The sequence below is a fragment of the Pipra filicauda genome, unplaced genomic scaffold (assembly GCF_003945595.2).
Source record: "Pipra filicauda isolate LSUMZ 115617 unplaced genomic scaffold, ASM394559v2 scaffold23_size5868930_pilon, whole genome shotgun sequence".
Classification (NCBI taxonomy): Eukaryota; Metazoa; Chordata; class Aves; order Passeriformes; family Pipridae; genus Pipra; species Pipra filicauda.
Window position 1 is genome coordinate 4416406 of NW_024104354.1, and position 12922 is coordinate 4429327.

General features: G+C 36.4%; 1 protein-coding gene across 14 annotated transcripts in view; it reads left to right on the forward strand.

The window, feature by feature from the left end:
• PTPRK (protein tyrosine phosphatase receptor type K) overlaps window positions 1-12922 on the forward strand; it is a 397788-nt gene that overhangs the window by 353564 nt on the left and 31302 nt on the right. For 4 of the 14 annotated variants that reach the window (XM_027751842.2, XM_039381754.1, XM_027751895.2 and 1 more), the window contains exon 14: window positions 6553-6688. In XM_027751842.2, the coding sequence (XP_027607643.1) occupies window positions 6553-6688 (136 nt within the window). Of the gene's footprint in view, window positions 1-6549; window positions 6689-7799; window positions 7842-9966; window positions 9997-12922 lie in introns of all 14 variants that reach the window. The other 10 variants (XM_027751912.2, XM_039381750.1, XM_039381752.1 and 7 more) reach the window with 5 other exon arrangements.

Genomic DNA, 12922 nt, shown 5'->3' on the forward strand with positions numbered 1-12922 from the left:
CAGGAAACGTTATCATAATTGCATGGCAAGATATGCTGTGCTGGTTCATTTGATTAATTAAAATGTGTACAAATATTTATAAACTGCATGTTTGTCATTTAAAAAAATCCAGTAGCATAAGCTCAGGCTATTTTTCTGTATTATCTGAAAGCAGGATGTGTAAGCAGGTGGTAAACCTGTTTATTTGGTACCATATTTATGTGCATAGCCACCTGTGGGACTCCCTGTGCTTAACTTCTACAGCTCCTTATACTATCCCAAATCTGACTGACTAGAGGTTGACCTGAAGCTGTATTAACTTCATTTTTGCATGTAAGCTATCAGAAGGAACCGCAGGGACCCATGAAACAGTGGCTCTGTCCATTTCTGCAGCAGTGACCTTTTATGTAGAGAACAGTTGTATAAAACTTTGTTCATACAAAGGCTTAACTTTTAATATCACAAATCTTTGGGGCCTTGAGGGCTCCTTCTGTTAGGCTCAACTGGTAGCATCTATAACACCTCCCCTTTTCTCCAGTGAGGGACACGCATGAGGACAAGTTGGGCACGGTATGTTGCAACACGAAGTAAGGCAGCAGATTTATCTAAGCATCACGTCACTACTCTCCTCTTTCAGAACGAAGAGGGTGGTGGTGCCTGGCATCCCCCTTTTCACAAGCAGAGCCTGTTAAACTCTCTTACTTGGGACAGCCATGGACCTGGTTACCATGGTGACAAGGATGAACCTGACACTTCAGAGCACAGCTCAGGGAATCACACTTTCTCTTCATAGTGAAATACAATTTTTTTTTTTAATAATGTTCCCCCAAAAATCTGTAATTTAGAGTCCTGGAAGCAACAGCTTAGATGGATCCAAACCCCCATTAATTTCTGGCATGCCTTCATCTCCCAGAAGCTGTTCTCCAAGACAGAAACTCTTTAGAAGATGTAGGAAAGGGAGAATTGTAGAGATTCCTTTCCCTGTAAATGTATCTTCAGGTTTCAACCTGAGAAAAAAAAAATCTTAAAGAGAGAGAACTGGTGTACCAAACCGACTCACGTGAGGATATCTGTAAGACCTCATGAATAATGTGTGTAGTTTGCTAGAAAAAGTTGCAAAAGTACATTCAAATATTTTCCGATCCCTGCAAAAGTACATTCAAATATTTTCATCAAATGGAATCAGCTGAGACTTTTAAATATAATTTAAAGATCTGTGGTTACAGATCTTCTCTCACTGAACTTGAATTTATTAATTAAATTTCAGACTTCCAAAAATTTCCTTAACTGCACAATGATTATCATTGTAGCAAAGCAGTAAGAAAACAAAACCTATTGAGGCACAACGATCTTTCTGGACAGATGATTACACAGGGCAGACCAGTCTCAAAGAAAATATTTGTCAGAGAATCTCACTTAGTTTCTCAACGAACCCTTCAGAGCTGCCTCCAGTTTCATTTGATGATGTTATCCTGATATTACCTTGTTGAACTCATTCAGATGTCATTCCTAGTTTTAATTAAAAGTTTTTGAATGCCACGTAACAAAAGTGCAGAACTGATTATCTTGAGCAGAGCTATTTTGAATATCAAGCTACGCAGCAATAACACCAGTTTGTGAGAATTCAAAGATCTGCCATAAACAGAAATTAACATTCAAAGAAAATGCAGTGTAATAAAATAGCAGCTTTAATCATGCATAAAACTGAGTTTCTTCTCTTGCTCACACAAAGGAAACCCAGCATAAAATGCTGTGAATGCTAAGAGTCGAATGGTATGGTGAGAAGTTAAGTATAAAAACCTTGTTCGAAACCTCTGATTTAAAGCTGTCTTTTAGAAGGCTGGCTGTTCTTTAAGTGGTACCATGCAAGCAGCTCTGCAAAACCCTACCAGAATTTTCTGCTTGAATAATTGTGTTTGGGTGAACGAGTAGAATATCATTATCTTGATTCCTCCACCATCTCCTGGGGAAGGGATAGGTGAATAGATTTTGTGCTGAGTGTCATAAATTCTCTGACAATTTTGCAAGGCTGTGTGTAAATTTTGAACCACAGAAGGAAGGAGAAGACAGGAAAGCAATATATGCTGTGACTGGATTCCTTATGCAACAGTATACATCAAGAATTAAGTGTAAATACTATGCATATGCTCAATTTTAGAAGTGGGTATTGGATTTTTTGGTGTGATTAATTAAAAATATGTTAAAAAAAATTGGAGGAATCAAGTACATCAGGAAATTGTGAGATGAACTGTACCTCATCAACTGTTCAGAATTTTACTGTCCCTGAGAGAGTTAGCGATGCTAGTCTGACTTAGTCCTGTTCACAGTTGAGCTTCATGCAACTGACTGAATATTCTCCTTTAGTATCTATGAAAACAAGTAGAATGACTTCTTATATGGTGACTATTACTGGCTATGTGCAGAGCCACAATCACGGGGTCAAGTTATTTTATGAACTTTGTGAATGGAACTGTGGAATGTGATTGCTGTTACTGTTCATTAGTTCAGAAGAAAGGCAAGTAGAGAAGTTGTTCTCCTCCCAGTCTATCTCATAAATCTTCACTTTAGGCAGCCATTTTTGTACAGGGAAAAAAATGTAGCTAACTCTCTGTTTCAGAGCAGAAACTCTTGCAAATTTTATGGAAGATGAGTTTGCACTGGTTGAAACTGCAGGATTATCTCAGACTTATAGGATCAAATTGCGAAAAACAGTAATGTGCAAGACAAAGATATTGTAAAAATTAACACTAAATTTAAGGTCTATTAGAGTAAGGCTGGCCAAAGGAATTAATAGCAAAGAGAGCATGCATTTTTATATGACCATCTTTCTGTTAATTTGCTTTCAATACAGTCTGCTGTTCAATATGTAAGAGAGGATTGCAGGACTATATTACTAAAAATGAACATTAGAAATTAGTAAAGCAGATGTCTTTGTAACTTAAATAATTTTAGACCATTTTTGCCTTCTTTAGAAATATACACTAGTTAACTCCAATTATCTAAATAATTCCATTTTTAATTACTGTATCTCTCCAATTTAGAGATGTTGTGTTAGGATGTTGTCATGGACCATGTCAAAGGCTTACAGACAGACGACATCTGTAGTTCTTCCGTTGTCCACTGATGTAGTCACACCATCATAGAAAGCTGCTGGGTTGTTTAGGCAAGATTTGTCCTTGATGAAGCCTTGGTTAGTTGAGTTACTTTGTTTGACAAAACCAGTTCAGCCTACAGAAGAGCCACTTCAGAGAACTAAACCCCCGTAATCTTGTAGAGGGTAGAGAAAGCAACTTCTCAGAGTAAGCAGAAGTTCTCTTGCTGCTGTAGTCCTTCTGCAATCAGCAGCCAGGAGACACTCATTCATACATGTAGGTTTAACACATAGGCACAAGGTTTCTCTGATTTTGTCCTTTGTCTGTGCATGTGTAAGTTTGCGCATGCTTATTGCAATACACTTTGAGCTGTCACAATTAAAACACAAGTAATATGAAATACTTTCAAATTTGTAAGTTCCATTAAATCATTCTATGTTACATTCAATAGCTTCCTCAAAATAATATACTCCATTGCATGCAATGCCCAAACACATAAAGCATAGATTACAGTGTGATTTATATCTATGATTGCTTTCATATAGTCCCCAAATGTAACATTTAGTCTAGAGAATGCATATATTGTCTGTTGCTGGAAACATGCATATAATAAGCCTGGTTTCATTTAAGTCCAAAGCAATCTTTCAGTTGATATTGGGGAGAGAGGTATTGTTCTGCCAGTAGATTTTAGCATTTTGGGTATAGCAGGCTCATTCACTGGTTATACACTTGCTTAGTCTATAACTATTCAATATAATTTTTCTCAATTAATTTAGAACTCTGTGGTACATTTCTAGTGGGCACAAACTTTATCTCATAAGCAGCCTTAAAGTTCATGGAATTAATTACTGTCTCTTACTTCAAACCCTTTAATGTAAGGAAACCGGAACAAATGGACAAGTAGTTGATATCCTCCTGGCCTTCCACTGTTGTTCTACAAACTTGGCAGAGAACTTCATTTTGAAGTTATTGATGATCCAAGTCATTGCTTACACACTATATAATAAAACACCTGTGCTTAAGTTAACCAAATAAGTAAACTTCCTCAGTAACCTTTTCTTCAGTTTTTCTGAGATGTCTATTGTTCTTTCTCTAAAGTAACTTTTCTGAATGAAATAACATTGTATGTGACCATGCAATAATTTTAAACATGACTATGAGAAGCACCTATATTGAAGCTTGCTCTATCAAGTTATAAGGGTCCTATCTTTCTTCTGAGAGGTGTGAAATGGGTCTGTTATTCTTTCCCCTCTACTCTCTCATCACTAATACTCCTGTGAAAATACCACTGTCCTGATCAAGGCTGTACTGCTGGATGTATTTTTGAGCCTTCAAGTTTTAAAGTGTAACTTCAGGTCACATATAATCCCTCTAGTTCATAATTTGAAATCTCTCAAAGACCTGGCCTTAAATTTCCATCCATACAGCTAAATCTCTTGTTCCAGCCTTAGTTATTTTGCAGCTTGAGTAGTTCTTACCTTTGCTAGGTCTTACCTTTGCCCAGCTGTGCTCACATTTGCAATTCCAGACAGAGCGACTATGCCACTCCTGCATGCTCCCTCTTTACCCTTCCCAAGTCCTTGCTGTTTCTCGGTACCCCTTACAGCAAACATGACTTTTTTTCCCCATTGGCATATAAAGCCATTTATATTTAGCTTTGATTGGTCTTTTGACTCTTCTGATTGGCCTTTTGGCTCTACTGCTTATCAAATGTTGATTTGCATTTGTCACATCCAGCCCAGCTAATATTGGACTGGGAGGTGATTCATTTTAAGCACTGAGAATGTTGAATACCTTCATCTTCCAGTTCCACCTCAGAAGTCATGCCCCTCATTTCCTGTTAGACGGCATCCTATGCGTATCTAACATTAATTTTAACTTGTGTGTATGTGTTGTGTGAATGCAGCTACATATTCACACGCCACTTACCCGATCCTGACTCTTACCCAAGACACCTCAACAAACACATAATACAAACAAAATATATAGAATTGAGTCCACACAGGTTATGTATGCAAGTGTGCATGCAGGCATGTATTTACACAGAGGAGGAAGCATTTAGTATTTCTTAGCAGATAGAGTTCAAGCTGTAGGTGAGAGAGACGATTATAATGATGAAGTCTTATGATGATGATTAAGTTTTATGATTAAAGCGCTGCCAGATCTCTTACCGTCTGTCTAGCTCTTGCATGGGTGTCTGGAAGAGAGCACGTTCCTAACTCAGAAGGTTGATCTGAGGGTAAGTTGTAAGTGGTTCAGATACGGCTGAGATGAAAGTTACAGAAACAAGTAATAAAGACTGATTTTAAATGACAGCATAATCCTTCCCTCAAAAGTTAATACAGGTTCCTGTACATGGAACCTGAACAGAAATAGTCTAAGTAACATGGTTAAAACCAGAAAGTATTAGATAGCAATTTCCCTGGTACTGACTCCACTGGCTTTCTGAAACGGCTATGGAGCAGTTTTTCAGCAGAGCAGTAGTATACTATTTCACCTCATTTTTCATTCTGCTTCTTTTGGTGATCTGTTGAGAAGCATCCTAGTTTCAGAGTAAAGGACATTTTCTGTGTAATGCCATAGACACAGTGATACCAACAGTTTGTACCTATTCCACATGCAGCTGCTGTGAGTGGAGAGGTTAAGTGGCATCTGCTGCATGCTGGGTGGAGAGTGAGAGAAGGGTCAGAGGGAGAGCAAGCACACATACCATTTCATGCCTGTGAGTAGACAAAAGGCCACAGCCTTAGAAAGTAAGAACTAGAGAACAGGAGAGCCATTTCCTATTCCACAAGTAAACATCTCATGGGATTTTACCCTTGGCTGAAACTGATTTATATTTTTTTATATTTTTATCAAGGTGGAAAAGACTATGTTCCTGATCTTTTGTATACCAGGCTGTTATGCAAAGAGGTGCAGACTGAATGGCTGTGCACTTTCATGTATATTCTGTTTTTTTCTCTGCTGTAACCTGTAGCCTCAGCCTACTCAGCTGTGTTATGGAATGGTTTCAACTCTCGGTGGAACAGCAGTTTGTGGGGGTTTTTTCAGGGTCTATAAACAGAAATAAAACTACTGCTGACTTTAGTCTTGGCTTTGTGGATGACCTTATTTAGAGAATTAAAATTCCCAGTAGCATGCAGATCTCAGACCAGATGCTGCAAGCTGAATTAATACACAAAGGTGGACTGGAACTGGGTGAAGGGGAGAAGTGCTACAGTTTAGGGTGCAGACTGTGGCTTGGAAAAGAGTGTTTGATAAACACTGCTTGTATACTTGGTGTTGCAAATGTGTGGCATATATATTGAAATTTATAGTGTGTTTATGTACACATATACAGATGTTTAAACACATGATGCATGTATCTATATTTTAACTATTGTATTAAGACACACATATTTGAAAATTATCACCAACAATTATTTTCTTATCTCTAGTGCTTATACATTCAAGTAATTTCTTTTATTGATTCATTTAGCAGCAGCAACAGAAGAACCTGAAGTGATTCCAGATCCAGCTAAACAAACAGATCGGGTGGTGAAAATAGCAGGAATAAGTGCTGGAATTCTGGTATTCATCCTGCTTCTCCTTGTTGTCATATTGATAGTCAAAAAGAGGTAAGAAAATGGTCTGTGCTGATCCATCTTTTTTTTCGTCCATATCAAATAATAACAAAATGAGTGTTTTTTACAGGTCTTAAAAAAAGAAGGTTTTAGGACCAGTAGGTCACATCAGATTTTGGATGAGTTCTTTGTGTTTCCTTTTAGTTTTGCTGTGATTCTTAGGCTGTATTTAAAGAGAAGAGTTCTTTATATTTGGGATCCAATAGCTATACATTTTCTCATACTTTTTTATTTCCAAGTAGTTTTAAGTTGGAGTTGGAGGAATGTAGAGAATATTAAAGTGGGTGGAATTAAAATTCATGGAGCCTATTTTATTTTTTAAAACAAAGAAAAAATAATAACTTACTGCACTTTTCATGTTTTAATCACATAATGAATATGATTTTCTATATGCGGCTCTAATAAGTTATTTGTATCTGTATGTTACACAACTTGCAAAATAATGTAATTTTATACCTCTATTTATGCTTTTATAAACGTGAAGTTTTTTCTTAAAAGTCATACTACATCACTGTAAAATTATCTAGTGAGTCCCTAGTGCATGAAATTGTTTAAAAGTGTATTAATTCGAATTTTAATTTTTTCCCCAGTGCTTTCTTAGAAAGTAAGCAATATCGCCATCTTCTGGCGTTGTACAGCGCTAACCCTGCATCCCAATCCTACCTGTAGTAACTTATGCGATCCTATTGCTTGGTCAGTGCTTCAAAGTCTAGCCTTCTCAGTAGTTGCAACTCTTTTAACCTGGCATAAAAGTCCATAATATGTCCTATAAATCTGTAGTTATGGTACAGAAGCTAGTTCCTCTCTCTCTGTGCATTCCCTCTCTGGTGGGTCCTCTTCATGTGGCACAAGCTGATTTCTCTTGGATAGAACAAGCCCTTTGCCTCACCATGGTGTGTGTGTTGTGTGCCCTTGCCTTTTGCAGAAGTCGTAATGAAAAGTATTTTTGTAAATGTTGCACATATTCCTCTGAAATGAAGCTTGGTATTATTTTTAAAGATTAAGAAAAAGATTAAAATTGTACCTAAGATCATTCTATATGTTATAACTACTGGTTTGCATTAGATTTTTTTAATTTATTGCCTTTTTACAATTATCCCTGGAGATATATAACTTGGAGAAGAAACGTCTGCATTAGAAACATTAGGTATGCTTATAGTGTTCTGTGTTAGTTAGCTACATATGTGATTTTTCCCAAAAGTGCTTTTACTTTTCTCTGTTGTTTACCTCTGTGGTTGAGAGTTAACACACATGCAAAAGGTCGAACTCATCATATGCAAAAAAACATACAGTCAGCAAGTTTTCTTTATTTACACAACTTCTGAAAAACAAAAACGAAGTTGTTTTTCAGCTTCTAGGAGGCAATCTCTATTTTGCAGTTTTATAGCAAGGTATGTGCTGGGGAGTATCGTCTAGTGTGTGTTACAGTGGTCCCCTTATGTTTAATTGAAAACTCAGTGTGTGTGCATGTGTGTGTAAGAGAGAGAGAGAGACTGTCTAACACTATATAGTGTCAGTCACTTCCAGATGGGGATTGACTAGTTTTGCAGGTAACAAACAAACAAAAAAAATTCCATGTGTTCTTTTTTCCTATCCTTTTTACCTCTTGCATTCCAAGTCCTTTCACTATTGAATTTTTTTATGAAAATAAGTTAACTATGTCCATGAAGTGATATTTTAAAGTTTTCCCCTTTTCCCCCCTTCCCTCCTCTGAACCTGTGAAGGCAGTATCCTCTTAGGACCAATCATCATTCTAAAGCACATAATATTTCTAAACTCCTGTACTATTTTGTATTCAAAATAGGTGAGAAATTAACCTGCTTAATAAATTGTTAATGATTGGCAATTTTTCATCATGATAGTTTAATTGGTTGTCTACTATGTATGTTATAGGTGTGCCATTCTTCTCCCCTTCTTCCCTTAGGGAAAATGAGCACTTTTTTTAATACCAGCTTTAGTCAAGGTCTCTTACAAAAAGCATAGACAAACTTTGTGTTCCTGAGTTAATTCAGTCCATTTAGTGAATCAGGGCAATTCACATCATGAAGGCAGGAACAGCTGTAAAAACTCTGACACATTCACACAAACAAAAACACACTTCACTTAGCTGTGGTGGGACTGAAAACTGATCCGTCGAATCATCCTCTGTAGTGTACCTATTCAGTGATCCATTATGTAGTATCCCTTTTGATACCTGAATTGACCACAGCTTATTAGATGGAAAAGTCAATAAAACAATGGTTTCTGCATTTTCATTGGTTTATTAAGTTGTATGCACAGCCAGCGCTATCTCAAACTGATTAAATGCAGCATTACATTTTATTGGAAAATGGAGTACTAAGCAGTTTTGTTCATGAGCTTGAGATGTTTTAGGCTTTGCCTGATCATTTTGTACAAATTGGTTTGAAGTTTTCCTGAATGAAGCTCTTAACAGCTTTTACAGACTTTTACTGGAGTAATCAAACCAGCTAAGAAAAGGGATACTGCATCTTTAACAAGCAATGCCATTTTTATTTTCAAAGTCATTGTTGGACTATTTTCAAATGTCCTTCATTTCCTTCCATTTGTTTACCTTCCATGTTTTTAATGCTTAGCATGACTACATCAGCATTTCCAATTTTAAGATTTTAAAATAGAAAGCATATGTTTGCATTCAGGAAATGTGTGGTATATATGTCAGTATACACATGTCTGTTGTAAACGTGCATTCTTTAAAATGTGTGTACTCATATAGCTACACATAGTACGCATACAAACATATATGTATACACCTGTGTACTGATAAAGATGTTAAAATGAATTACATGAAATTGTTTTCTGATTAAATGTATTCATTAATGGAACCTTTATTTTTTCTGACTGAAAAGTAAAAAGCATATCTACTGCACAAGATTTGTACACAGCTGTTCATTTGTCATGACATCTAGGCGGTAATCATTATATTATGCTGAACTGCATGTTGAAATTACACAATCCATTTAATTTTCAAATTTTTGGCAATAAGTGAAATCTCAGCATGTAATTTTCTCAAATGATCTCTCTAAAAAATCATTTTTATATGCTAGTGGTTTTTTTGTTGGTTTTTTTTTAATTGCATGGCAAAGTAAGGCTAGTTTGTGCATGAGCAAGTTGAAATGCTAACCAAAGAAACATGAATTTTTCAACTTTTTTTTTTTTAAACGCACATTTCTCTGCTTTATTGAATGTGACAGAGTCATGCTTTTCATTCACCATTGCTTCTCTTTTTCCACTGTCTGTGATTTGCTTGCCAGGAGGAGCTACTATTCTTACTCCTACTATCTGTAAGTAGAATACGGGTGACTTACTATTTTACGTGTTTTGAAGATGCAGTATCCCTTTTTAAAAAATAAAAACAGTCTCTATAATTTTTTTTTTTAAGTTTTTTTGATAGTTACCTTTCATTATTCTCAGGCTTGAAAAATTGCTTGTATCATTGTTCCTGTCATTCTTGCTCTGTTTGTTTTTTTTAAAGGGATATTGTATTTCTGACTGTATATTGAGACTATAGCTTTTTTCTACAGTTTTTCCCAATACTATTTTAGTTTATTGTAATCATAATTTAATTTGCGTTATGATTCACAGCAACACGTCACACTAAGGAAAAAACTTCCTTTCCCATTTCCTAACCAGAGAACTGTGTTTGTAAATCACAAATTCTACTTTCTCAGCGTGTCAGTTCAGGAGTGATCTTGTGCACCACTTTTCCTATGCGGGTTGTAGGGAGATGCCAAACCTTTATAAATAGGTCATGATCTGCATCTATCACTTTTGAGGTGATTTGCATACATATTTTAAAGTGTGGATCTTACTTTTGACATTGGTTTGTATAAAGCTGTACTTCATTGAAGCAAAATTGACTTTTTCTATACATATTCACCATATGAGTTTTTGTGAGGACTGCAATGGTTTTGTCTGTGATTGAGCCAAGCAGTTACATGCATTCTTCATTTTAAATAAATGCATAAAACCGTTGAATTCAGAGGGGTTCTAAGAATGCATTCAAGTGCTTTGATGAACTGGTGGTATCCAATAGTGGTGCTCTTCCACAATTTTAAGCAGATTAATTGACTTCTTTAAACAAACTTTAAAATTATAATGATTTTTAAAAAAAGCTAAAGTGGTTTAGCCAGCTGCCATTCTCTGGTTTATTGTGACAAATTATAATTTCCTTGTTAAATAACAATTGCTTCAACTCAAGATAATTATCCACACAGTTTCATCCTATGATGAAACACTTTTCCCCTCCAACCACTGTAGCACCCGTCTATGCAGGATCCAACTGGATCCTTTAGCAGATAATGAGAATCACTTACACTTTCTGTCAGCCTCAAGTTCTTTAACCTAATGATTTGCTTAACTGTCATGAAGTACAGATTTCATGTGCCTTTAGCTGAGTGAGGGAAGGACAAAAAAGGAAATGAAAGGCAAAAGAAGTCATCAGACTCCAAGGGCACCGGGAGCTGTTGAACAATAAAGCCGTCCTCCCATTTCCCAGCAGTTTTGGGAAGCAGTTGCAGTGCTACAACACAATAGGCCTTTTTAGGTGTTGAAGCAGAGCATAAGAATCAGAAAGTAGCTACTGTAATAAGCTAATAACATGAAAGCCATAATAGCTTTTATTTATTTATCATAGCTAGCAGGTTTTGTTACAAAGTGATGCTTCAAAGAAAAGCTTAATATCGCTGAGAGATGAGATGTAATAGTCTTTTTGTTCCATTTCTGAGGTGACATTAGAAAAAGGTGATCTTCAGTGTATAGAGACTATTTGAAAGGCTTTGAAACTTAAAAAACCCAGTTTGAACTAGAAATGCTAGTTTTGAGAACGCTTTGATAGTATTTTGAAAGAGTTGTAAAGCTCAAGCAGTTTCAAATTTGGAAGTTCTTATGGTCTTCATTTTTCACCCAGAATATAATTTAAGTCAACTTCTCTTAAGTTAATAGGAAGGTGTGGAGTAATTGTATAAAATAAAGCATTTTATGGGGGACATCTAACAGATTTTTTATTTTTCACTGAACAACTGATACAGAACCCTTATGTACGCCACAAGAGTTTGATGAAAAAATGATGGGTTTAGAGAACACCTTTGGGATTTTTGTAGTGAGATTGTTAATGAGTAGTAATTTTCCAACTACCCCATCTGTAAATGGGAAAAAGAAGGGGTGGGGGAGAAGTGTGACAAAATAAGGAGATGAGTCTGATTGGTGAAAGAATCTTTATTGTTTGCAGGAGAGCTTTGTCCATCCATATTCTACATTGTATTCCCTCGTCATGGACCAAGACTGTTAACTAAGTAACATTTTCTTAAATAAGCACAAGCATGAAGTACTTCTTGCCCTAGAGAGAAGTGTAGGTCCTCTCTGGTGGATGTTCCCAAGACTTAACAAGTAAATAGACGGTTAGTTTACACCAATATTCTTCATAGAGTCATGGAATGGTTTGGGTTGGAAGGGACCCTAGAGATCATCAAGTTCCAATACCCCTGCCAGGGATGCCTTCCACCAGACCAGGTAACTCAGAGCCCCATCCAGCCTGGCCTTGAAAACATTTAGGGAGGTGAAGTCCACAGCCTCTCTGGGCAATGTGTGCCACTGTCTTATCAGCCTTATAGTAAAGAATTTCTTCATAATATCTAATCTTCTGATATGTAGTAAATATCTAATATAATTCTTGTCTGGTGTTAGAATGTGCATGGAATGTTAAAAGTTGGCAGAGAGTAGAGGAAGAGCAAGCAATCCTCTTAAGTCAAGAGAAATGTAAGATAAACACTGTCTAAACAATTAACAGGGTGTTTCATGATATTCTGTGCAGAAGAAACTTAGGAAGCTAAGCTGTGTGTGAAATATACATTTTCAAGAACTCAGTACCTTATGTGATGATTGTGTCTCTCCCATGTGGTGTCAGAGTTATCCAAATAAGCAGGTTGGCTATCTATTATATTGCAGTCACAACTTCAGATGAAAACAGGGAGATTTCAGAATAGTCTAATGTAAGTTATTGGTTCCTGCAGAACCAAGGTGCACTTCTTGCTAGTCTGCATGCTCTCTGCTACTTGAAATACATGCTTTAAGTGTAGTAGGCTTTAAGTTATAATTAAAATATATTATTTGCTTCCTTTTGACTTCTGGAGACAGTGCAAATCACTTCCAGTTCTTTATCAAAAGGGAAGAATTGAGAGGTTTTTCTGAGGTGTGCACTTTAAGGGCATT